Genomic DNA, 26,391 nt, shown 5'->3' with positions numbered 1-26,391 from the left:
TCCTCCTCCTCCTGTCTCCCCTTTCTGCCTTCCCTGTTCTCCTGGTTTCCCCACCCTAGTCTCACTCATCCTGGCTCATCCTCCTTCCTGTTTTGCCCTCTTGGCTTTGTGTTCAGGATTCTTCTACCTGTTCAAGATCTCCAATGCTCATCCACCCTTCTCCCCCACCCAGTCTCCTTGCGTCTCAGCTCCCATCAATCCCCAGCTCAGACCTTTCCTCAGGTCTCCTCCCACCTTTTCAGGTCCCTACACTCCTGGGCTCCCCTGCCCCCAGGAGTCCTTCAGAGTGCTTTCGGCCCAGGCTCCTCCTCTGCTCCTCCCTCTGCCCTGCTCACCTTTAATTGAGATGCTAATGAGGCTTCTGTCCCTTCCATCCCTGGCCGACGGGCAGGCAGGCGGGCTCCCAGGCCAGGCCACTGCACCTGTCAGGTGAGGGGGAGGAGAGGCTTGGCTGCCAGATTCAACTGGAAAGGAACCAGTCCCAGCCCAGCCACACCTGGGAGTAGGGAGAAGGAGGCAGCTCAGACCTCCTGGAGCCCTGCAGTCCCAGGGCAGAGAGGGAGTCAGAACAGAGCTTAGAGGCCAGGGTCAGACACAGGAGAGAGGGCCCAGGTGAGAGAGGGAAAGATAGAGGAGGAAGAGGAAGAGAGGCAGGATCAGAGAGCCTGGCACAGGGAGAGGAGACTGGCAAGGAAGAGGAGAACTGAGAGAGACTCAAAGAGAAGCAGAAGGCAGTCAGAGAGGGTGTGAGACGCAGGAACCAAGCCACAGTCCTGAAGGAACAGGGCTAGAGGCAGACTGACCAGCAGGGCAGAGGCCTCCTGCTGTGGAGACAGAAAGGGAGGTGCTAGCGCGGAAACCAAAGGTGGCCTTATCTGGGAAGCAGAGAGGCCACTCCAGGGAAGCCCACAGCCAGCTCCTTGGCCCAGACTCCAGCAGGTCAGCTGGCTCCTGGAGAGGTGGAGGAGGGCGGGAGGGAGGAGTGGGGGAAAGTGGACTCAGGGTGTGATGTGGCCATGGCCCGAGTCAGCCTCACTCTGGGCTCAAGTTGTTGATGCGGGAGGGCACCCAGAGCTCTGAGCTCAGCCTTGACCCTGACCATCACCTCCCCAACCCACCTAAGGGCTCAATGAAGGGGGACAAGCTTAAGGAGCAAGACCTTTGCCCTCCTCCACCTACCCAAGGGCTCATGAAGGGGGACAAGCGTGAGGAACAGGGGCTGGGCCCCGAACCTGCAGTCCCCCCGCAGCCCACAGAGGAGGAGGAGGCCCTGATCGAGTTCCACCGTTCCTACCGAGAGCTCTTCCAGTTCTTCTGCAACAATACCACCATCCACGGTGCCATCCGCCTGGTATGCTCGAAGCACAACCGCATGAAGACAGCGTTCTGGGCCGTGCTCTGGCTCTGCACGTTTGGCATGATGTACTGGCAGTTTGCCCTGATGTTTGAGGAGTACTTCAGCTACCCCGTCAGCCTCAACATCAACCTCAACTCCGACAAGCTGGTCTTCCCTGCTGTCACCGTCTGCACTCTCAATCCCTACAGGTCAGTTCATCCTCTGCCACTTGCCTGACACCTAGAAGAGTGTCAGAGGGCATAGAAGTGCTTATCGGGCAGGCAGAACCCACAGGCCCAGGGGGAGGAGCTGATGTTCTTGTGCCCAGATTGATCACCTCTGGTCAAGATAGGGAGTCCCCCTTCCCACTTGGTAGAATGGTGTCCCTGTCCAGTGGAGCCATCCTCATGGCCAGGCTCACCCACAGAAAGGGTGTTGGACCAGCAGGGCACTCCATTCCCATCCCTCTTCTTCCTGCAGGGGGGAACTGAGGAGGTGGGCATGCTGATAACTTCCAAAAGGGCAGGGCTGAGCTCAACCTCATTGCTTCCTGGAGCAAGATGACAACCAAGAACAAGGTCTCTTCCACTTGTGCAGAAGGGTCTGATGTAGGACTGGGGTGTAACTCAGTGGTAGAGTGTGTACTTAACATGTACAAAGTCCTGGGTTCAATCTCTATCACCAAAAAAAAAAAAAAGAGTCTAATGGAGATGTGAGGCCAGGTGAGGTGAGGCCAGGCCATGCAGGTGCCCTGGAGGTGGGTTAGGTCAGTCTTTGTGGAAGGGGAGCTTGTGGAGAAAGCAGTGTGTGTGGGGGGTGGAGGTTAGGGCTGAAAGTAAGCCTTGGGGGTGGGGGTAACAGAAGCCAAAGAAGAATGGGGCAGGATAGAGAGCAGCCCCTTGTCAGCTGTTCTCAAAAGACCCTGGCTAAGCTATGGAGGCCCCCTGCCCAGGCCCCTGACCTTTACGGGTTTGTGTGTGCCCTGATGTTTTTGGTTTTCATCAGTGCTCTTTGCCAATTTGGGTCTGGAAATTAGAGAGGGTGGTAACCATGGCGAAGGGAGGAGGGCAGGGCTGGTGTTTACATATACCTTTTATTTGTATTCACTCAGTCCTGCCACACCTTGGGAACACCTGCTGTAAAGCTAGCCACAGTGCTAGGCACAGAGCAAATGGATTCATTAATAACCTAACAACCATTATTGAAGGTACTTGGCTAGGTATTGGGGACACAAAGCTAAAATAAGGTGGAGAGATAGGAATATAAACAAATAACTGCAGCACACTTGTGACAAGTATAATAGAAATCATGTGAGTTGTCTGCCTTCTAGGAGCGCAAGATCTTTTATGAGTCTTTGTATGCACATGAGTGTGTGAGCACACACATCGGGAATGTGTGTGGTTATGGGTGGTTGGGATTGGTCATATGTTATGGGTGGAGGCCCCTCATATAAGGTGTGTTGTGGACTAATAAGGGTTGGGAAGTCCTGTTCTTGAGAGAAAATACTCTTTCCATATAATGTCCAGGGCAGGGGCCACTTGCTGATGAAGCTACTGTGTGCAGCAGCCACTGCTAAGTGCTCAACAGCTAGCTTATGACATTCTCACAAAATCCCATGGAGGCAGGAACTATTATGCCTGTTTTGCACAAGAGGAAACCAAGGCAAAGAAAGACAAGTCACCAGGTCACAGAGATAGTGACTGAATTGTGACTCATTTGTTTGTCTGATCCCCAAACTCTGCTTCTTCTTAATACTCAGGATGTGGGACTTGGAATAAATGAAATCTCCAATTAGGTGTTGTTTACCTCTTATTTCTGGGCCCTCTTTGATTCCTTCCCTCAGCCTCATTTTTCCTGTAAGCTTCCTCCCCCTTTTATTCCCTTAGGCCACGATGGAGGTGGGGAGCATTGCAGGAGGGGGAGAGCAGGTCTGGGGAAGGCCATGGGCAGGAATAGTAAGCACTCAATAAATATTTGCGGTTGCAAAGATGTCGATGAGATATGGAGAGGGTGAGGCCTGAGTATCTTCTAGAGTTCTTCTGGGGGTCAGGTCCTGGACAGGACAGGATAAATCTGAGGGAATAGAAACCACAGTCCCTAGTGGCTCCCAGGTTGGGAGATCCCTCCTGCTGAACAGGGAGGGAGGAAGGGAAGTCTCCCAAGCACAGGGGAAGGAGACTGAACACTTCCTTTGTGCTTACTTCTGTGCTGAGTGCTTTCTAGGTACTATCTCGTTTAATCTTAACAAGTCCAGGGAAGTGAATATTTTTATATATTTCAATTTTTCAGACGGGGAAGTTGAGGTTTAGCAAGGTGAAATAACTTGAGCAAGTCCACACAATTAAGAATGAGCATGACAACAATAATGGCTAATGCTTATATATATTTATGTGCCAGGCATTTTCCCAAATGAATCAAAATCTGAATTAAGCCGGATGCAGTGGCACAGTCTTGTAATCTAAGCGACTCTGGAAGCTGAGGCAGGAGGATCAGGAGTTCAAAACTAGCCTCAGCAATTTAGCAAGGCCCTAAGCTACTCAGCGAGACCCTGTCTCTAAATAAAATATAAAAAGGGCTGGGGATGTGGCTCAATCCCCAGTACCCCCCCCAAAAAAAAAATCCGAGTTAAATGTTATTAAATTATTTAATCCTCACATGATCCTTGAAAGTTGGTACCATTATTATCCCATTTTATGGATGAGGAAACTGAGACCTAGAGAGTTAAGTAACTTGGCCAAGTTCAGACAGGTAGCAAGTGGTGAAACTGGGATTCAAAAATCACTATTAAGAACCAGTGCACCTTAGATTAGCAGTCACAAACCAACTTTGTTTGATATCAAAGCACTCTCTCCCATTACACTGAAAGTCAATTGCAGGCAAAGGCTTCCTAGGGTTGGGGCAGTGGTGGGAGCCAGTGAGAAGAGTGGCAGTAAGAGGAGGGGTAAGGAGTACAGGGGGGCAGAGATCCAGGCTGGTGGTTCTGTTGAAGGAGAGAGGTAAGGTGGGTAGACAGGCTGATGCAGGCTGGTGAGTTCTGACCTGGATGTGAATCATAGCAGCCGGGTAGAGGGAGGGAGATGTGTGGCTACACCACTCCAGTCACATTCTCTCTGGCCCACAGAGGGCTTTTTCACCCAAAGGAGAGGGCCAGTCATATTCATGTCCTTGGGAAAAAAAGCTAGTCTAGACCTAAGGGAAAACCTGGGTTTTTTTTTTTTTTTTTTAAACCTTTATATATATACATATATATATTTAGTAGTAGCTGGACACAATACTCTGTATTTTTTAATTTTATTTTTATGTGGTGCTGAGGATCGACCCCAGTGCATCACACATGCTAGGCAAGTGCCCTGCCACTGAGCTACAGCCCCAGCCGAAACCTGGGGTTCTTGAACAATGAATTGTGAAATCTTTTTTGGAGATGGCAGAGCAGGGGCACTTGTAAGGAAGAATGGGAGAGGAGGCTGGGTGTGGTGGCGCTAGAGAGTCACCCTGACCACGGAGGCCTTTACACTTACCATCTGGAATACTAGGCGTTGCTCTCCAGGCCTGGCAGGAAGACAGCTCAGACTTGGATTCCCTGAGCCTGCCACACTGATTGGGTGCTTCTCTAGGCAGGAGCCTTATTCTGTCTGCAGCCACTACTACTAGAAAGTTCTTCCTTAGGTAAAGCTGCAGTTTTCCTCCTGGTAACTTCTACTTTTTGGTTCTGGTTCTGTCACTTTGAAGCAACTGTAAAGATGTCACCTCCTCCCTTACCCCATGGCTATTGGTTCAGGTGTAACAGCAGCTGCTTCTCTGCAGGATACAAAGTGCACTCTCATATTTTGATCTTGTATCACGGTGCTTAGATAAGAAGGCAAGTATCCCCACAGACAGATGAGAACGCTGAGGCTTGAGAACCGAGAGGCTTTGCAAAGTTGCCCAGCTGTGGAATGGAGGAGTCAGAATTGGAATCTGCATCCTTAGTTCTACTTTTGTTAAGATCACAAGGTCACAGGGTAGATAAGTGGCAGGTGGTACTCCTGTGTCTCCTTACCTTTTATTTTTTTCAATAATAATAATAATAACAGCAATGATAATGAAAACAATAGTAGCAGTTGTACAGTTTCTACTCTGCCAGGTACTTTGTTCAATCTGTTTCATATACTGACCATTTAATCCCTGTTACAACACTAGGAAGCAGATATTATTTCTCCCATCTCACAGATGATGAAACAGAGACACAAAGAAGACATGTAACTTGTCCAAAGCTAACCAGCTAAGTGGTGAGGTTAGAGTATGAGCCTGGAAAGCTGATCAGAGCTTAGTTCCTGAAGGCTGTGGGTGGAACTCACTTCAGCAAGAACTTACCTTTAACATTTCCTTAAATGAGATGGTTTCTAGACTTCTTACCACCCTGGCTGACCATCTTCTGAACTGTCATTGGTTTGTGAAATATCTTGTTCTTAAAATGTCGTGGCCAGGACTAAATTTCACATGTTATTTGAGAGCTCAAAACTCTAGAGGGGTGATCTCCATCCTCAAGGAGGCTGACAGGTGAGGGCTACTTGTGGGACTCTTGCCTGTGAATGTATTGAAGTATAAGCTGAGATTTATGTATGTGTGTGTGTGTGTGTGTGTGTGTGTAGACTCCATTGAGGTTGTGTTCATGATCTCCTGGGAAACAAGATTGGAGGTGCTGAGAGGAGAAGAATGGGACTGGGGAAGGAGCCAAAGAAAGGAATGTCAAGGTTTCTTAGTGGTCCCTGGAGGAAGCAAAGTGAGGCTAGGTCCCCAGGTACACACTGGCAAGGCAGGAGGCTTGTGTGTTTCTTGTGCCCAACTCCCCTTGGTACTCTGGAATGCTGGTTGAGAATGCCCTAGTAGGGGTCCCTGGGGAGGTGGGAGCCTAGGCAAGTCCCAAGGCTTCTAGAGGGAGTGTGTGTTCTTCTATGAGAGGCCACCAAGGGATTAAGACGGAGGGAGGAGAAGGAAGATGCATAGATGTGAAGAGAGCAGGGGCACTGGCTCCCAAATCTCCCAGGGTCCTTGTACTCCACCAATCTGTCCTGTACAGAAAAGGGAAGCTGGAGGGGAGATGACCAGCAGCAGGGAAAGGAAATGCTACTGACTGACCTCAAGTGCTTCTGAGTGGGAGGCAGTAATAGAAAAAACAGGGCTGTGAGTCCTACAGGTTGGGTTTCAAATCTTGCTTCCAGTACCTCCTAGCTCAGGGAGCCTAGGGGAGTTGTCTGGAGGATGGGCCTCAGTTTCCTGAGGCTGCCTGGTGGACTTATGCAAGGGTTCCCCCGCCCTCTGAGGTTAAAGAAGATGGGAGTGAGGTCAGTGACCATGGCCTGGGTAGGAGGTCACGACTGGTCTATCTTGCTGAAGCTCCATTGTAGGCATTCTTGATCCTTCTCTCTAGCCCCTGTTTTCCTCAGGACAAGATCCAAATCTTTGGTGTATTTTCTCTGTTTCTTTGGCTATAGGTGTCAACTTATAGGCTCTGTCTCTTATTAGAGGAATTCTAGTGTCAGGGAATTAGAGAGGGAGGTCTGTTGAGAGGGTGGCAGGGGAATCCTTCCTGTCTTAAGCCCAAAACAAGGAGGGAAGTGATGTGAGGGAGCTCTATATGGGAGTCCAGCCTCTACTAGAGGTCTTGTCATGGGTGTCAGGAGGAGGATGGTCAGGGGCTGCAAGACCAGACAGTGTTAGGGTGTGTGCTTATCAGCATCCTCTGGAAGAAGCAGGAGGGAGCCAAATATGATAAACAGCACGGAGGGGAGAGCCTGGCACAGGGACGGCAGGGTGCTCTATGGGGAAGAGTGACAGCTTGGAATTGGTGATGAGTGAGAGGGAGGTATATGAGGCAGTACAGGGACACAGAGGGTGTCATGAAAATAACTCCAGCCCAGTTGGAGGACCTGGGTTCTTTCTGTGTGACTTTGAAAAAGACACTTCATTTTCCTGGGCTTTGGGCTCCTGTCTATGTCTTCCTGATAACTGGTGTTCTTTTTGCTTTGTGTCCCTGAATATTTTCTTATTTAACTCTTCAAAAGTTTTATGCAAAACCAGTATTCTGCCCATTTTACAGATGAAGAACTGAGGTTGGGATTCAGAAAGATTGGGTTACTTACCCAACATATCATAGCTAGAAAGTGTGCAGCGTGGACACCAGGACTCACATTCAGCTGACTCAGGTTCTGAAGGTCTTTCTAGGACAGAATTTGATCCATTTCCTTGCTGTCTTGTCTTGAGCAAATCACTGTGTCTTGGGTTTTTTTTTTTTTTTTAATTTAATATTTTATAGTGCTGGGGGTCAAACCCAGGGCCTTATGCATGCTAGGCAATCACCGTACCACTAAGCTACATCCCCAGCCCTGCCAGAAAAAGAAAATGACAGTAGTGTTAGCTGAGAGTGGCTAATAGTATACTGAGTCACACCAAAGAATAAATAATGTACATTCTAGTGCCACAGTGCTTAGTTTCTAGCGAATGCTCAGTTAATGCTAGCTATTATTGTCATCCTTTTAATTGCCAATATCAAATAAGTATCTCAGAAGGCCAAACACATACCTTTTGGATGAGTTACATTTTATCCTATGAAAAGATGAGGGGTTGCAAGAGTGGATAAAAGTCCAGTCAGCTAGACTTGTAGAGTGGAAATGGAGATAGAGTCAATTGGAGGAGGATGTGAAGATCTAGCACATTAGGACATGTGGGGGTTCTTTGTTTATTTATTTATCTGTGGTAGGGGGATTGAACTCAGGGACAGTCTATCACTGAATCACATCCCCAGCCCTTTTAATTTATTTTTTTGAGAAAGAGTTTCATTAAGTTGCCCAGGTTGCCCTTGAGTTTGCAGTCCTCCTGCTTTAGCTTCTGGGATTATAGGCATGCCCAGCTCACATGGGGGCTCTTTTCAACATGGGGGTGTAGCTTCCCTGGTATTTGTGAGGCTCTGGGTTCAATCCCTAGCACCACACATACACACGCACACAAAACAAAACAAAAAACCAATCCCCACCAAATACAAACCACCACCAACAAGAAACAAATAAATAAGAAACAAAAAAACAAACCAAACAACAAAACCTAGTTTGGGTCCCTCCCCAGACCCACTGAAAGTGAATTTCTAGCAAGTAGGACCCTGAATAGTATTTGACTTCTTAAAAAATCGAAGTGTAATTTGCATATAAACACTAAGGTTCTACAGTTAAGATCCTGAACATTTCCATTACCTGGTGTCCTTTCCGGTTAATTCCTCTTCTGGCCCTGCATCATTTTCTAAATCACATCACCACCATTAGTTGGTCTGTTCTTAGACTTCATATAAATAGAATCATGCAATAGGTGTTTTCTTGTGTGTGTGACTGGCTTATTTTGCTTAATGTTTCTGAAATTCATCTTTTTTTTTTTGGTGCATCTCAGTTCCTTTTAATTGCTGAATGGTTTTGATGAACATTTGGGTTGTTCTAAGGTTTTTGGCTCTTGTGAATAAAACTTCTATGAACGTTCATGTGCAAGTCTTTATGTTTTCCTTGCATTTGGGTAATAGCTAAGAGTGGAATTGGTAAAATATCTAGAAGTGAAATTGCTGGATCATATGCCATAAGGTCATGTTTAACTTCATAAAAAAACTTCCAAATAGTCCTTCAAAGAGGTTGTACCATTTTATATTTCTGTCAGCAGCCTAGGAGAATTCCAGTCACTTCATATTCTAACAGTTGGTGTCGATGTCTTTAGTTTTAGCTCTCCTACTGGATGTTAAATGGTACCTCTTTTTTTTTTTTGGCAATATTGGAAATGGAGCCCAGGGCCTCACGCATACACTCTACCACTGAGCTATGCCCCAGCCCCCTCATTATGGTTTTAATTTGCATTTCCCTGAGGACTATGTTGAGAACCTTTTCATGTGTTTAGTGACCATCTCTTTTTTGCTCATTAAAAAAATTTGTCATTTTATTGATTTATAAGAGGGCTTTAAGAATCAGGGTACCCTTCCTTAAATATTTTTCTTTTTCCTTTAAAGGACAGCTTTATTGAAGTGCAATTCATATCATCATAATATAATATACCCACTTAATATGTGGGCAAATTTTTTATTATTTTCACAGAATTGTGCAATTATCACAATAGTTAATTTTAGAGCATTTTCATGATCCTAAAAAGAAACCCTATGCCCTTTAGCAGTCACCTTTTCCCGTTTCCTTAACTCCCAGCCTTGGGCAACTATTAACATACTTTCTATCTCTATGGATTTGCCTATTCTGAACATTTCATGTAAACTGAATCATAGTGTATATGGTCTTCTGTGTGTAGCTTCTTTTATTTAGTGTAATAGTTTCACAGTTCATCCATGTTGTAGCATGTATCCATTCTTAATTCCTTTTTATTGTTGAATAATAATATTCCAATGTATGGATATATCATTCATTTATGCTTTCATCATTGATGGATATTTGGGTTGTTTCTACTTTTTGGCTATTATGAGTAATACTACTATGAACATTTGTGCACATTTTTTTTTTGTGTGTGTGCAAGTCTATGCTATTTTTCTTAGGAGAGGAATTGATAGATTATACGGTAACTCTATGTTTAACCTTTTGAGAAATGTCCAGATTGTTTTCCAGAGTGGTTGTACCGTTTTATAATCTTACCAACAACATATACTGGCCAGAGAGATCATTTAAAAACGTAGATCTGTTTATAAAAGTGTCTGCCCCACAAGGTTATTATAGGAATCATTTGTTAGGTATTTTTATTTTAATTTACAAGAAAAATTTACCTACCTGAAGGTCATGAAGGTATCTTCCATTTTCTAAGGTTTTTATGGTTCTGAATTTTATGTTTTGTTGTATGATTCATCTTGAATTAATTTTTGTGTATAGGGTAAGTAGAGGTCACTTTTTTTTTCCCTAACAAGTATCCAGTTGTTTCAGCACAATTGATTAACATTTTTAAATACTTTCCCACTTAATTCAATCAGTGTTTTGGTCAATTGATCATAGTATAGGTGTGAGTTTGAACTTTTGTCCATTGATTTATTATCTATCCTTATCAAGAACCACACTGTGTGTGTGTGTGTGTGTGTGTGTGTGTGTGTGTGTGTGTAGTGGGGGGTACTGGGGATTGAACCCAGGGGTACTTTGCACTGAGCCACATCTTCAGTCCTTTTTACTTTTGGTTTTGAGACAGGGTCTAACTAAACTGCCTAGGCTAGCCTTGAACTTGTAGTTCTCCTTCCTGCCTTTGCCTCCAGAGTCACTGGGATTACAGGCCTGAGACACCAAGTCCAGCCACACTGTTGATTACTGTGGCTTGAGAGTAAATATTAGTCAGGTAGTATAAATCTTCCTTGATTTTCTTTTCTAAAATTGTTTTGGCCATTGTAGGTTCTTTTCATTTCCATATATATCTTAGAACCAGCCTGTTGATTTCTTTAAAAATGCTGAAATTTTGTTTGGGACAGTGTTGAATCTAAACATCAATTTGAGAGATATCATTGTAACTACAAATGAGTTCTGATCCCTGATCATCTGTATCTTTCTATTTATTTTGGTCTTTGATTTCTTTTAGCAGGAATTTCAGTACAATTTCTGCATAGGGATCTTGCACATTTTTTATTTAATCCTAGGTACTGGATGTTATGTTTTAAAACATGGTATTGTTTTTGTGGTTTCATTTTCAGTTTTTGTTGAAGTATGCAGAAATACAATTAATTTTTGTGTATGGGTTTTGTATCTCGCAACTTTATTAGGTCTAGATGTCTGCTTTTAGTAAATTGTAGTCCTAAAGCTCAGCTATGTGAATTTTCATCATGAAGATAATTGGGCCAGTGTTGAGGAGCAATATGAGGATTTATACTGAAAAACTTTAATTTGTAGCGCTTGGGCTCCACCCGAAACTCATTAAAACAGCTTATGGAGGAAAGGGCAAGAGTGGCTGCGCCATCTGGTATTTTTAGTGTTCTTCAGGAAGATTCTAAAAGCGCAGTTGAGACTTTGATTTACAAGGTGCCTGGCGGCAGACACTGGCCCCAAGGTCACCTTCTCCTAGGGGACTAGGGCAAAATGACCTAGTGGGAGTGTCCGGGCCAAGGACCGCCCCCGCGAAAGGCAGAGGGGTTCCGGGTTCCCGTCCGGGCCCGGACCAGTGGGGTGAGCATGCTGCACAGACCCGCGCTCCCGCTGCTGGCTCTAACAGATGGCCTTAAATGCTCTCTTGACCGGGGTTCGCTGTGGCTCCCACTTCCTCCGCAGACACACCCGCCAGAGATCCGGGTTAACCGAGCTATCTCCGCAGGCTTCAGGCGGATGACCCTCACCCGTCATAGATGAGGAAACCGAGGTCCAGAGAGGCCAGGCATTCGTGTAGGGCCGTCCCTACTTTGAGACCCTCTTCCCATCACCCCTTTCAGGTACAATGAAATTAAAAGTGAACTGGAAGAACTGGACCACATCACAGAACAGACGCTTTTTGACTTGTACAAATACAAGTTCAATACGCTGCTGGTCAGTCCCCGCGGCCGTCGCGATCTCGGGGGCAGTCTACCACACCCCCTGCAGCGCCTGACGGTCCTGCCCCCGCCCCACAAGGCCCGCAGAGCACGCAGCGCGACCTCCAGCATGAGGGACAACAACCCCCAAGTGGACAGGAAAGACTGGAAGATCGGCTTCCAACTGGTAAGGCCACTGGAAGGCAACGCCCCGTCCACTCGCCCCGCGTTGGCCCCGCCCACACCGCAGGCCCCGCCCCTTTCAGACCCGCCTCCGCAGATTAGTGACTCTAAGTGGCATTACCTCATCTGATTGCCGGCAAATTAAATAAATGAAATGAAACGGAATGAAATGGAATGGAAAGAAAAGAGAAAAGTAAAATGTAAAATAAAAATAAAATCACACCTCTCTGTGCTCCAGCCTGTGGAGTCTCCTCGCTGGGAGTCTATGAACCAGCGTTTAGGCCACGGGATGTCAAATCTGTCATGGAAAATGCGCTTTTCAGAATTTCAGTTGTCCCAGGTGGTGCTCAATTGGGACCTTCCAGTATATTGGAGAACTGAGGCTTTACTAGCCTAGGACAGAGAAATGGAGGCAGTAAAACAGGAGACAAAAAATTTTTTTAAAATACAAAATAAGGGCTAGGGTGTAGCTGAGTGTTAGAGCACTTGCTTAGCATGCACGAGGCCCTGAGTTCAATCCCAGCCCATGAAATAAATAAATAAAATCAAAGGCAAAGTAAGAGGAAATGGCCTCTAGGCCCAACTCTGTCTGTTAAAGAAAAATAATAAATAAAACAAAAACAAAAAACAAAAAGTCCTCTTGATTCCTTAGTCTTCCCACCAGTGAAATGGGGAGAATTCTTGCTCCTCCCCCTGCAGGGAGTATATAAATGAAGTGCAACCATGTGTGACTCTTCCCTGACCCACCCTTCCCTTAAATCCACTTTTCTCTGGTCCACTCTTCAGGGGGCTTCTGCTTTTCCCACCCTATCTGCATGATTGCATTCTTGGCTCCTCATCCCTGTTCATCAACCCTCAGAACTTCAGACAACTCATCTTTGACCCCCAACCCTGTCCTGCAGCTGGCCTTTTGGGCCCACTGATGTTCTGCTCTCTGTGTCCAGTGCAACCAGAACAAATCTGACTGCTTCTACCAAACATACTCATCAGGGGTGGATGCAGTGAGGGAGTGGTACCGCTTCCACTACATAAACATTCTGTCCAGGCTGCCAGCTACCTCACCATCCCTGCAGGAGGAAGCCCTGGGCAACTTCATCTTCACCTGCCGCTTCAACCAGGCCTCCTGCAACCAGGCGTGAGTAGGTTCTGATGGGCTGGGTGATTCCCTCTGGGTCTCCTTTGGGTCATCCTGAGGCCCACGGGTCCAGAAAATGCTTGATAATTAAATATGGAAATGCCTGTCAGTGAGCAAAGGGGAAGCACTGGCCTCAGGTCCATGCCTCTGCCCCACAGGTCACCCAGAGGCCCTGCTCGGTCTGAGTACAGTGGCTCATCTAGATTCCCTGGGAAGACTGGGGCTCAAGGTATGGCTTTGAGCCAGGCGAGGTGGTGCATACCTGTAATCCCAGCAGCTTGAGAGGCTGAGGCAGAAGGATCTCAAGTTCAAAGCCAGCCTCAGCAAAAGCGAGGCACTAAGCAACTCAGTGAGACCCTGTCTCTAAATAAAATACAAAATAGGGCTGGGGCTGTGGCTCAGTGGTAAAGTGCCCTTAAATTCAATCCTCAGTACCCCCCCACTCCTCCAAAAGAATCTGACTTTGGGAAATCAAGAACCAGAAGCATGGTTCTTTCTAAGGTCTCTTTCTCCCTAGCATTAAAGCTCACACAGACCTGGGATGTAATAGTGTAGTAAAATAGCATGAATTGAAGGACTAAACCCCAGTTCCACTCTGGTTCTGTGACTTCCTGGTTGGATGACTGGGTATCACATCATTCTTCAGAGCCCCTTGTAAAATGGAAACAAAACAAAACACATGAAATGAAATTCATTCATCCAACGTGATTTTTTACTATCTGGGCTATGTGCCAGACACTATTCTAGGCATTTGGGGCACAACAGAGGAAAAAACAAAGTCCTTGGTCTTTTCACACTTGTACTCAAGTGAAGATGATGAGGTTAACACCAAGTTCCCCGGATAGCAAATGTGAAGACACTTTTTACACCACTGGAGTGATGGATCTCATTACTCTTGTCCTCAAACAGGCAGAGGCTGGCACTAGCTGAGGATTCTTCCTACTCTGTTGCCCCTCAAGCATTCTTTATGTTGGAACCCCTGTCATGATGTCCTTGCAAAGAGGTCATGGCTGCTGCAGTGACTCCCAGAGCTGGGGAAGGCTGGGAGTGAGGGGGGTTCCCTTCTGTTGCCTCCTCCTATGCCTGTCTTCCCCTCCTGCTTCAGCTGCTTGAGTTTTGAGGGCCATCTTCCTTTCTCTGCCTAGCTGAGGAAGGGTGCTGAGGCAGCATCATCACTCTTCAGGGGGCCCTTCCCTCCTATGCTGGAGGGCAGCAGGGCCAGGTGTCACCTGCTTCTGTCCCCTCCATTCACCCCTCACACACACTTTGTTCAGCGTACAACTTGGTTCCTGTCTCTAGTCTTAGTGTTTGTTTGAGGACAGAAGTGAGCAGCTGGGAAGTGGGGCAGCTAAGCCTGAGGCAGCCCGCACCTGCCACCAAGCCTCTCTAACTGTCACTTTCCCACCTGTAGTTTTCATTTACGTCCTCTCCCTTTGCCTGCTCAATGCTTTTGCCTCCCATCAACAGAAAGTCCATAGTTCATCTTTGTTTTGGCATTTAAAGTCACTTCCTCCATTCAGTTCTTCCCAGTTCTTACTGGATTATTATAAGCAGCCCCTAATTTGTTTTACTGCCTCTAAATCCTCCTTTTGTTCTGTGACCAAAGGAAGCATCTTAGTCTGTTTTCTGTTGCTGTAACAGAATACCACAGCCTGAATGATTATAAAGAAAAGAAATTTTATTTTTCTAGTCCTGGAAGCTGGGAAGTCTCAAGAGCATGGTGCTGGCTTTTGGTGCAGGCCTCTATAATATTAAAAAGGCAAGTGAGTTCATGTTAAAAGAAAGCAGGAAGGGCAGGCTTGAATTTTTGTAATGCACTCCCCACCTCCACAATAATGGCCTCGATCCATTCATGAGGATTCTGTCCTCACGACCCAGTCACCTCTTATTAGGCAAAACTTCCTAACACAATGGGGTTAAGTTTCTAATACATGAACTGGGAGAATTTAAACCATAGCAGGAACCTTTGAATTTCACTATACTTAACAATTCCAGTTTGTCCTGTTTAAAAATCCTTTAGTCTCCTGTGGTCTCCAGAATCATGAATCCTTTAGTGTGACCTTATTATTCCTCTCCTGACCCATCTACAAAACCTTCCCCTCATCTATCATCTTTTCTTTTCTTTTTCTTTTTTTTATTTGCATATGTGGTTCTGGAGATGCAATTCAGGGCGTCACACATGCTAGGTGAGTGCTAAACTGCTGAGCTACATTGCCAGCCCTAAATTTTTCTAGAATTACACTTTAAGATATAGTTCATGTGCCATAAATTCTTCCTGGTAATGCATACAATTTAGTGGCTTTTAGTATATTCAGAGTTGTGCAACTAGCACCGCTATCTAATTTTAGAACATTTTTCTTATCCCATAAAGAAATCCAGTGCCCATCAGCAGTTCTTCTTCACTTACTCCCCTCCTCCAAGCCCTGCAAACCACTAATCTACTTTCTGTTTCTATGAATTGCCTTGTTGTTGACATTTCACATAAAGGGAAGTATACAACATGGAATCTTCTGTGACCAGTTGGCTTCTTTCACTTAAGCATAATGTTTTCAAGTTCATTTATGTTGTAGCGTGTATCAGAATCTCATTTCTTTTTATGGGCAAGTAATATTATAATTAAGAGGTAGTTTATCCATTCTTCAGCTGATAGACATTTAGGTTGTTTACCACTTTTTGGCTATCATGAATGAGGCTGCTATGAACATTTCTGTACATGTTTTCGTACAGGTGCTTGTTTTCATTTCTCTTGGTATATATCTAGGAGTGGAATTGCTGGGTCATTTCATAACTCTATATTTAACATTTTGAGGAACTGCTGAACTTTGCCAAATGGCTGTACTATTATATGTTCCTAACAACATTGTGTGAATGCTCCAAAATCTCTATACCCTATGCTTGTCACTGTCTTTTTCATTTTAGCTATCTTAATGAATCCCTATAGGGCTGGGGAGATAGCTCAGTTGGTAGAGTGCTTGCCTCATAAGCACAAGGTCCTGGGTTCGATCCCCTGCACCGCAAAAAAAAAAAAAAAAAATGAATCCCTATAATCTTTATAGTAATCTAATACAGTTCTTTCTAAGTGCTAAGCACTGTTCTAAGTGTAATTTAGCACCCCTGTGAGGTAGATATTTTTATTATCTTAATTTAACGGGTAAGGAAACTAAGGTTCGGAGAAGTTAAGTAATTTGTTTGGTCTGGCATCTTTTTTTTTTTTTTTTTCTCTTTTTGCTGTACTGGGGATTGGACCCAGGGCCTCATCAATTCATCCCACTTTTAATACTTTTTATTATTTAATTTAATTAATTAATTAATTAATTAATTTATATTTTTGGTACCAGGGATTGAACCCCTAGGTGCTTAACCTCTGAGCCACATCCCCAGCCCTTTTTTTGCTTGTTTGTTTATTTGTTTGTTTGTTTGAGACAGGGTTACACTAAGTTGCTCAGGGCCTTGCTAAATTGCTGAGGCTGGCCTTGAACTTGTGATCTTCCTGCCTCGGCTTCCCGAGTTACTGGGATCACAGTCATGTGCCATGTGCCATGCTGGTTAATACTTTCTAGAGCTCAGGGATTCAGTTCTGGAGTCTGTGCTTTTAACCATTACATCATAAGTCTTCTCATAGGCCACTATATTAATATGCTTACTGTATATTTCTTTATTTTTGCGAAATTCATAATTTATGTAAATGGTGTTATATAGCTCATTCAATCAATCTCTCTTTTTTAAACTAAGCTCTATGCGTTAAAGATCCATCCACATTGCTGATTCCATCTGCTGATTTTACTTGCTGCATGCTGTCCATGATACACATTTACAGCATTGTGTCTATCCCCTCTCTCAGTGGGCAGGGCTCAATGACCCTTTAGGACTGGCCACTTCTGTGGCCTCTTCTTCAGTCCCTCTCTGCATCCAACCCATCTCTGGAAATGCTGATTTCCTAGCACATCCTAAAATATGTCCCAGTATTTCACACCTCTCTGCCTTTGATTTTGAAGGTCAATGGAATATTCTAGATCATCTTGTTCCAATCGATTCATTTTATAGGTGAGGAGAATGAGCTTAGAAAAAATGACTCGTTTAAGGTCATACAGGCAGAACCCCACTTCTTATCTCTAACTAGCCTTCCCCTTCTGTTTCTCTTCATTTCTCCTCTGCCTCTCACAGGCCAAAGCCCCATCTTCCTCTTCACCTGCTCTCATCTCCAGCTCTAAGATAGGAGGGTAGTAGGATACAGATCCCCTCTGTCCTCAGGTGGCTCTCATTGCAGTCCAACATAGCCTCCTGGCTTTGGAACCTGTTATTTGCTCTCAGATCCTATTGTTACTGCAACAGCATTGCCTCTGATTGCTTTCTCTGGATTCCTAAACCTGTAGTGGATTAGTTTGGGGCCTATCAGTCTGAGACATGCTGGGTACATGAGGCCTTAGAAAAGCACTTGGCCTCACTCTACCCCTGGGCTCTGAACTTCCTCCTCTCAGCACCGTGCTCATTGTCTGTCTCACTCTTTCCTCTAATCGTGTTTCCCTCCATCTCTCTGCTTCATTTGGTTTTTCATTCATTCACCCAGCAACTATTTGTAAACTCTCTCTTATATGTCAGGAACTGTGCAACTAACACCAAGATGGTATAGAGATCAAGGAGATGTGGCTTCTGTCCTCAAGGAGCTCATGATCCAAATGGGGAACTAAGAAGTAGACAGGTGAGAAGTTAGGGGTACTGCAAGAGTCTTCATAAGGCACAACATTAACACAAGAGAGGCCACAAGGCAGGTATAAGTCAAGACAAGTGAGGTCAGATGGCTTGGTGGGAGAAATCTGAGCTAGCAGGTAGTTGTCCTGGGTCTGAATCCCAGGACCATCATCACTGTGTGACCTTGGGCAGCTGTTGGACCTCTCTGAGACTGAACTTCCTCTTGCATGGTGTAAGAGAGAGGCTCCCCAGGCTATTGGTTGGCAAGACAGAGGGGGAGCATGGGAAAAGCTCCCACCATCAAGCAGACACATACTAGGTGATTAGGAAACCGACAGCTCTGAAAGGTATAACTCGTTTAAGAGAATGATTTTCCTCTGCCTCATCCTGTTCTTCCTCCTATACTTTCCCCTCTAACCCTACCCTCTCTATCTTTCTCCCCTGCTAAGGAATTACTCCCACTTCCACCACCCAATGTATGGGAATTGCTATACTTTCAACAATAAGAACAATTCCAACCTCTGGATGTCTTCCATGCCAGGAGTCAACAATGGTGAGAAACTCCCATGACCTGGATACCCTACCTTTGCCCCAGCCCTTCTCACCTTGGGTCCACATCCTAGTGGTGCTGTGTGCCTTCTGGGCCTCACCACAGTATGACCCTCTCTATCCTGGAAGGGATCTTCTTTTCTTTCTCCCCAAGGGCATCGCATAGTCCATTCCAGGCATGAAAGGAATCCTGTCCCAGGCCTTCCTGTCTACCCCCAGAATTTAGCTCCAGGGTTGCCAAATCCACATGCAGGTCTTCCTGGACTTTCTCTCCTTAGAGATTAGAGACTAGGCAAGGTGGGAGGGTAGGTTTCCATCCCCTGACTCTTCTCTAAGACCCACCCCCCGACTCTGTTCCTGCTGCTTCCCTCAGGTCTGTCCCTGACACTGCGCACAGAGCAGAAAGACTTCATTCCCCTGCTGTCCACAGTGACTGGGGCCAGGGTAATGGTGCATGGGCAGGATGAGCCTGCCTTTATGGATGATGGTGGCTTTAACCTTCGGCCTGGTGTGGAGACCTCCATCAGCATGAGGAAGGCAAGGATGCTGACTGGTAGCCTGGGAAGGGAGCCCCAGATTGGAAAGAGGCAGTCAGGACAGGGAACGTGGACTGGACAGCCAGGGACTGTGGAAATCATGTAGGGTGGACCTTGAGCACGGGGTGGTCTTCAGGAATAAGAATCAGGGGGGAGGGGATGGGTACTGGAAAGGGGGTCCTGGGGAGTGGAACTTGGGTGGGAAGTGCTGAGGAGTTCAGGGCATGCGTGGGATCTCAGGGGATGTGCTGGGCTTTGAATCAGGTAGTATAGGGATGGGACCTGGGGACCCCAGGGCATGTCTTGAGATGGTGAGACAGATAGAGGAGCTGGCAAGATGTGAGATATGACCTGAAACTGAGGGAAGACAGAATCCTGGCACAAGCCTGGGCCACTTGCTCTGACCTCTCGATGTGCCTGGGTTCCTAGGAAGCTCTGGATAGGCTTGGAGGCAACTATGGTGACTGCACTAAGAATGGCAGTGACATCCCTGTCAAGAACCTTTACCCTTCCAAGTACACGCAGCAGGTAAGGCCCAGACTCTTTCTCGGTAGCAGCCCGCCCCCGGTGATCAGGTGATGGGTCAGAGTTGGGGGTGGTGAGAGAGAGGACCTCGCGGATGGGGGAGCTGGGGAAGAGGAGTGGAGGTGCAGTGTGGTTCCTTCTCACCACTTCGGGACTGGGAGGACTTGGGGCCAGGTCTGTTCTCTCACCTCTCCTCTAGGTGTGCATCCACTCCTGCTTCCAGGAGAGCATGGTCAAGGAGTGTGGCTGCGCCTACATCTTCTACCCTCGGCCTAAGGGTGTGGAGTACTGTGACTACAGGAAGCACAGCGCTTGGGGTGAGAGCCTGGAAGCCCCTGGCCTGCCTCGCTCCTCTGGCCCCAGGGCTTCCCTGAACTCTCCTCCCAGTCACCTCTGTCTGTGGGATGACTCTGGCTCCCACCACCCTGATTAGTTCTCCCTCTCCCTCCTCTTTTTCAAACCTTAGTCTCTGCCTCTTTGTTTTCCTCTCATTCTCTCTATATTTCCTTTATTTCTGTTCCTCCCTGTGGCTCTCACTCTCTCTGCTTTTGTGTATTTGTCAAGGAATTGCCCCATTTGAAAATAACCCGCAGCAGAAGGAGGAAAGAGTTTGTGTCCCTTCACCCTTTCCCCACTCTCCCGTTGCAGCACCAGCGTGCATCTGTGGCGCCACGGCATCCCAGCATCCCAGCATCCCGCTTACTCACAAGGGTGCCGAGCAGGACTAGCTCCTGGGGGAACTGGGTGGGGCACAGGACAACTCCAGGGCCCAGGAATAAAATGTTAGAAGTCATATGTGTCTGTGAGTAGACAAATCCTTTTCCTCTCCATAAGTGCTGAGCTGTTCAGCAGGGAAGCTATGTGTTAGGAAGACAATCCCAAGAAAACTGGACTGGGCACTGTGGTACATGTCTGTAATCCCAGCAACTTGGGAGACTGAGACAGGAGGATTACAAGTTGAAGGCCAGCCTCAGCAACTTAGCAAGACCTGTCTCAAAGTAACAAATGAAAACAGTTGGCAGTTGGGGATGTGGCTTAGTAGTAAAGCACCCTTGGCCTCAACCCCCCAGTGCCCCCCCCCAAAAAAAAAGAAGGCATGGAAGCTCTGAGGGGTCATGTTTCTGTGTTCCTGGTGTGCAGACTCTCATCTGGCCCTGCTAGCCTGTTCCACCCCCTCTTCCTCCCAGAGCTTTATGAGGAGGTAGGCTGGAGGCTATTGCTGAAGGGACATGGTAGCAGGCACCACTGGCATAGAGACCCTCCCAGGAGCTGATCATCTCACTCAGAGTTGGGTCTAGCCCTGCCTCCATTCTGTCAGTGGTGATTTTTTAGCCTTCTTTTCTTTTCTCCCCTCCCCTCCCCACCTTTCTGTTTTCTCCAGATCGGAGATTGAACCCAGGCGTGCTCTATCACTGACCTACATTTCCAGCCATTTTTAAATTTTTTGCTACAGGGCCTCACTAAGTTTCTTAGGGCATTGCTAAATTGCTGAGGCTAGTCTTGAACTTACGATCCTCCTACCTCAGTCTCCCAAGTAACTGGGATTATAGGCATGTGCCACCATGCCCGGCTTCTGCCTCTTCTTGCCTGTGTCTTCTCTATCAATCTGATAGTTTTGTGGCCCCTGATCTTGGAGGATCAGAGCACATCATAACCAGAGGGGAACTCAAAGGCCATCCAGTTTCACCTCCATTCTCAGATGGGCAAGCGAAGGCCCAGAGGGAAGACATGATGCCTCCCAGGATATAAAGAACACTGGGAATTAGGGAGTCTGTGGCCATGACTCCTCCCTTCCCCTAAATAATTTTTTCTAAAGTGCTGTAATTTTGAAGATCGTTGAGCAGAAAATAACAATATGAATTGTTGAGAAGTTGGGAGGATGAGGGAGAGGAACTAAGGTTAAAAACAGTTTGATATGTTTCCTAAGACTTAGTCCCCAGAGAAAAAGGCCGAACTGCTTTTCATTCTTCCTAATGCAAAATTCTAGCTGTGGTGATTTGGGTTGGAGTTGAAGGATTTTGGATTGAGTGACTAAAAGTAGCAATGATGACAAAATAACCTTACTTAGAACTTGGCAAATGCTGGTAGAGGAACCCATAGTCCTTTTCTCCTCTTCCTACTCCTCCTCCTTCTTGTTTTTCTCTTCCTCCTGCTCTTTTTGTAGTAATTGCTTTATTGAGATAATTCGTATCCCATACAATCTACTCATTTAACGTATATGGTTTTGCAGTGGTGCACACCTATAATCCTAGTGGCTCGAGAGGCTGAGACAGGAAGATAGTGAGTTCAAAGCCAGCCTCAACAACTTAGTGAAGCCCTAAGCAACTTAGCAAGACCCTGTCTCTAAATAAAATATAAAAAAGGGCTGTGGCTCAGTGGTTAAGCACCCCTGGGTTCAATCCCTAGTATTAAAATAAATGAAATATATGGTTTTATTTTAGTACAAGTTTTAGGTTTTTGGTATAGTCCCAGGGTTGTGTAACATTACCACTATCAATTTTAGAATCTTTTTATCACTCCAAAAGAAATTCTTTACTCATTAGCAGTTCCCAACTTCCCACCCTTCACTGTCAGTGCCTGGACAACACTAATTTTTTGTCTCTATACATTTGTCTGTTTTAGACACTTCATATAGGTGGAATCTTTTTTTTTTTTTTTTTTTTTTTTTTTTTTTTTGCGGTACTGGGGATCGAACTCAGGGCCTTGTGCTTGCAGGGCAAGCACTCTATCAGCTGAACTATCTCCACAGCCCTAGGTGGAATCTTATAACAACACGTAGTCTTTGTTAGTGACTCCTTTCACTTAATCAGTTCAAGGTTCATCTATGTTGTAGTACGTATCAACACTTCATTCTTTTTTATGGCTAATATTCCATTGTGTGGGCATACTACATTTTGTTTATTTGCTTATCTGTTGATGGGCATTTAGGTTATGTTTACTTTTTAGTTTTGCAAATAGTGTTGCTATAAACATTTGTGTACAATGTGTGTGGATGTGCACTTTCAATTCTCTTAGGTATATAACTAGGAGTAGGATTGCTTAGATCCTGTGGTCACTGTGTTTATCCTATTTGGGAAGCTGCCATTCTTCCAAGATGGCTGCACCATTTTATATTCCCAGAAGAAGTAAATGAGGTTTCTAGTTTCTCTATATCCTTAGTGGCTGCAAAGTGGTATCTTATTGTGGTTTCACACCATTATTCTTACACAATTATTCCTATTTTTCTTTGTGACTTTTAGATTTCTGTCCATATTGAACACCCATATATGGGTGTATCCTCTTTGTTTTTTACCCTGACTTAGTTTGTTCATAAACATTTTTTGATGCTGCTGTTCAATAGGCGTCATTGTAATGTTGCATAAAGCTCTTGTAAAGTGGCTGGCCAGTCCTGAGGGGAAGACTCTTGGGTGCGGGGTGGAGAAGGTCAAGGTGCCTTCAGGGTACAGGCACCTCTCTGTACCCACAGGCTACTGCTACTATAAACTCCTGGGAGCCTTCTCTACAGACAGCCTGGGCTGTTTCACCAAGTGCCGGAAGCCTTGCAGGTTAGTGTCCCCTCCTCCCAGGCACATGTTGGGGAGCAGGCTGCTTGACTGGGGAGGATACAAGGTAACCAGCTAAGCTTTGGAGTGGGAGACCCCTAGTCCATCGCTGAGTACCTTTCTCCATCTCCAGTGTGACCAATTACAAGCTGTCTGCTGGTTACTCACGATGGCCCTCAGTGAAATCCCAGGTGAAGTAGGGAAGGGAGGGATTGGGGGACTTGTGTATATGCCTGTGCGTGTGTGAGGGTAACTCTGTGACCTTCTCTGGGTGGTGGTGTGTTTGCCCTGACCTCATCCCTCTGCGCCTGAGGAACGCAGGGATGAGCTCCTTGACACTTCTGTTCGTTCCCAGGACTGGATTTTCCAGATGCTGTCCCTACAGAACAATTACCCTGTCAACAATAGAAGGTGAGTCCTGTCCTAGTCTCAGCTACAGGATAGGAAGCCCTGGGAGGGAAACCAGATCTGGGAAGAGGATTGGCTCAGTTGATTGGAGGAGGGTTCAAGAACTTAATTTTCTACCATTTCTTCCCGCCTCTCTCCCACTCCAAAGAAATGGAGTTGCTAAACTCAACATCTTCTTTGAGGAGCTGAACTACAAAACCAATTCTGAGTCTCCCTCTGTCACGGTATGACCTGCCTCACAGACCCTGTAATTCTCTTGCAGGGTCTTGGTAGGGTGGTTGTCAGGGAAAACATCTTTTTGCCTCTGTGGGACCAGAAGGGTTTCAGCCTTGAATGTAGGGGACCAAGAAGAAGGGGCATGGGGTTGAGGGTGAGGTTGAAAGGACTGGAAGGAGGGGAGCTGGAGCTGGGGCCTGAGGTTTGAGCTGGTAGGAGGTACGTGTATGCCAGATGGTGGGGAGAAGGCCCTTGAGACACACCCCTGTGTCCACTGGCCTCATTACCAATTTTCTCTGGGTGATGCCAACCAGAGCTGTGTGTTCCTAAGGGGGAGGAGCAGCAAGAGGGGAGCATGGAGGGTCTGAGGGGATAGTTGGGGTCCTCAGGCGGGAAGGGAGATAGCTTGATATGGAGGGGGCTCCTCTGTCTGAGCCCACTCTGGACCCTCTGCCCATGGTCAGCATGCCTCTCTCCCCTCACAGATGGTCACCCTCCTGTCCAACCTGGGCAGCCAGTGGAGCCTGTGGTTTGGCTCCTCAGTGCTATCTGTGGTGGAGATGGCCGAGCTCATCTTTGACCTCCTGGTTATCACGTTCCTCATGCTGCTGCGGAGGTTTCGAAGCCGATACTGGTCTCCAGGACGAGGGGCCAGGGGTGCAAGGGAAGTGGCCTCCACTCCAGCTTCCTCCCTTCCTTCACGCTTCTGTCCCCACCCTACGTCTCCATCCTTGCCTCAACCAGGTCCTACTCCCCCTGCAGCCTTGACAGCCCCTCCACCTGCTTATGCTACCCTAGGCCCCTGTCTACCTCCCTTGGGCTCGGCAGGGGCCAGCTCCTCTGCCTGTGCTCTGGGAGAGCCGTGACAGGGAACCTAGCCCAGTGTGTTCCTTGCACTAAGGCCTGTGCTCCCATGTGGGAAGGGCCCAGACTTGGAAGGAATAAAAGATGTTTGGGGCTTCCTCTCAAAGCTACCCACTGCCTTTGGTGTGGGGAAGGAAGCAGGATGAGTAAGGGGTCCAGGAAGTTGCCTAGAGAACAGCGGCCAACAAAGCCGCCCAGAATTGCTTTGGTCCTCCCTGTACCCTCAGTCCTGCCTCTGAACACTGATTTCCACACAAGTGCAGACAAGTCTCCCTTTCCCTTGGATCAGCCAAGCCAAACTTGGAACTTTGACAAGGAACTTTCCTAGGAAACAACCGATGACCAGAACAAAACACAAACAAGGATGTACAAAGGCAAAAGCATGTTCAGGTTTCCTACCCACAGTGACCAAAGCCAACCCCAGCCTGGCCTGGCCACACCGCCATCCAGTGATACAGATGTCTGCTCCTCTTCTTGAACTTGGGTGGGGAACCCCACCCAAAAGCCCCCTTTGTTAGTTCTTGGGCAATTCCCCTTCCCTGACTGCAGGGCAGGAGCCGGAGCAGACCAGTGTACAAAGGTTTGGCCATTCCCAGTCATTCCCAAGACACTTCTAGTCTCATATTCCACACCCCTGCAGAGATGCACCCCAGTGCCTCTGCCCTGTGTCCTTCATTCCCCTGCATGACTGCTCAAGCTTTTTCTTCAGCCTGGATGCTTCCCTCAACATCTGGAAAACTATGCATCCTTTAGAACCCTGCTCGACACCATTACTTCCTTGAAGGCTTCTGCCCCATCTTGTCTTCCCCAGAATTGATCACCCACTCTCCTTTGGACTCCCATAGCCCACTATAACATCTACTGGACTGCTGATGATGCATTATACTTTCATGTTCATCTGTGTCTTCCTCCCTGACTAGACTGTGAGCTCCTTGTGGTCATTTATGGATACTCCAGGTCTAGCCTAGTTTCCTTCTTGGAGCAAGTAGGCAGGTTCTCAATAAATGTTTGTTGCACAAAGCAATGTCTGGAGAGTTGGATGGGGGCCCATGAAGAGGGAGGGTAGGGAATGGACACAAGTCCCTGAATCACTGCCCACCTTTCTGGGAGGTCCTTGGACAAAAAGGGCCAGAGAGACTCCCATGCCCTTGGCTCACCATGGAAGAGATCATTCTTCAGGTGCTTTATGGGAGAGAAACTATCCTATGAGTTCATCCATAGGTGTGGCAGAGTATCTGCTGTGTGCCCATCAACATATTAAGGTAGAGGGGGAAGACTTGGACTCTGCTCTCTGCAAGGTCTGAGCCTCCTTTTTCTTCTCAACTTTAGTCATCCTCATCATTAACCCTCTGCTCACTACTCAGCCACAGCATAACCCTCATCTGACCTCCTTCCCTTCAACGTCCTGGTAGCGGTGGAGGAGGACAAGACTTGGGCCAGTTTCTTCTGAAACCTCAAAGCCCTAAGTAGCCTTACTCACATTTCATCATAGAAAAGAGCAGAGAAAATCATTCCAGTTTAAATGAAGGAGAAATTGATGTCCAAGGAGAGGATGAGGAGTATCTGTGTAGAACCCTACTTTTCTGATCCACAGTTCCTCCACCCACTCCAGCATCAGACCTAGAAGCCAGAAGTGACCCCTTTTTCATTATCTTTGGGATACTTCCCCTGCTGCTTCTGTCTTACTCCTATTAATTACGGTCTGTCTGTCCTGAGGATCCAGAAGAGAAAAGGATCTTCAGAAAAGAGGAGAAAGAATTGGTAAAGGGAGTGGGGATGAAGGAAGGGTCATGACCTGAAATGACGTGGTGACTTCCGACTTCCCTTTCCTAGATTCAAGCTGACGAGGGGGAAATGGTGCTGTCCCAATAGTCTCTACCATCAGAGCCCTCAGGTGCCACCTGCTCTTGTCTTCTCTCTGCCAT

At 46.7% G+C, this 26,391-nt stretch overlaps 1 protein-coding gene across 8 annotated transcripts; it reads left to right on the top strand.

Moving 5' to 3' along the window:
- The first annotated feature begins 373 nt into the window (after positions 1-373).
- Scnn1a (sodium channel epithelial 1 subunit alpha) lies at positions 374-25,514 on the top strand. Of its 8 annotated transcripts, none has more exons than XM_047551748.1 (14): positions 374-429; positions 1,124-1,545; positions 11,742-12,006; positions 12,947-13,137; positions 14,828-14,896; positions 18,276-18,379; positions 18,749-18,912; positions 19,341-19,439; positions 19,636-19,753; positions 22,903-22,981; positions 23,112-23,169; positions 23,334-23,389; positions 23,535-23,610; positions 24,088-25,514. In XM_047551748.1, the coding sequence occupies exons 2-14, from the start codon at positions 1,130-1,132 to the stop codon at positions 24,466-24,468; spliced, it is 2,076 nt and encodes a 691-aa protein (XP_047407704.1). In that variant the 5' UTR covers positions 374-429; positions 1,124-1,129; the 3' UTR covers positions 24,469-25,514. The 8 variants fall into 8 exon arrangements, with proteins under 8 accessions (XP_047407704.1, XP_047407707.1, XP_047407708.1 ...); XM_047551751.1 differs by having other exon boundaries at positions 384-429; positions 1,185-1,545; XM_047551752.1 differs by having other exon boundaries at positions 390-939; positions 1,250-1,545.
- Positions 25,515-26,391: the final 877 nt, after the last annotated feature.

The sequence above is a fragment of the Sciurus carolinensis genome, chromosome 4, assembly GCF_902686445.1.
Source record: "Sciurus carolinensis chromosome 4, mSciCar1.2, whole genome shotgun sequence".
In the NCBI taxonomy this organism is placed as follows: domain Eukaryota; kingdom Metazoa; phylum Chordata; class Mammalia; order Rodentia; family Sciuridae; genus Sciurus; species Sciurus carolinensis.
Note: the sequence above shows the minus strand (reverse complement) of the source record. Positions and strands in the feature narration are given on the sequence as shown.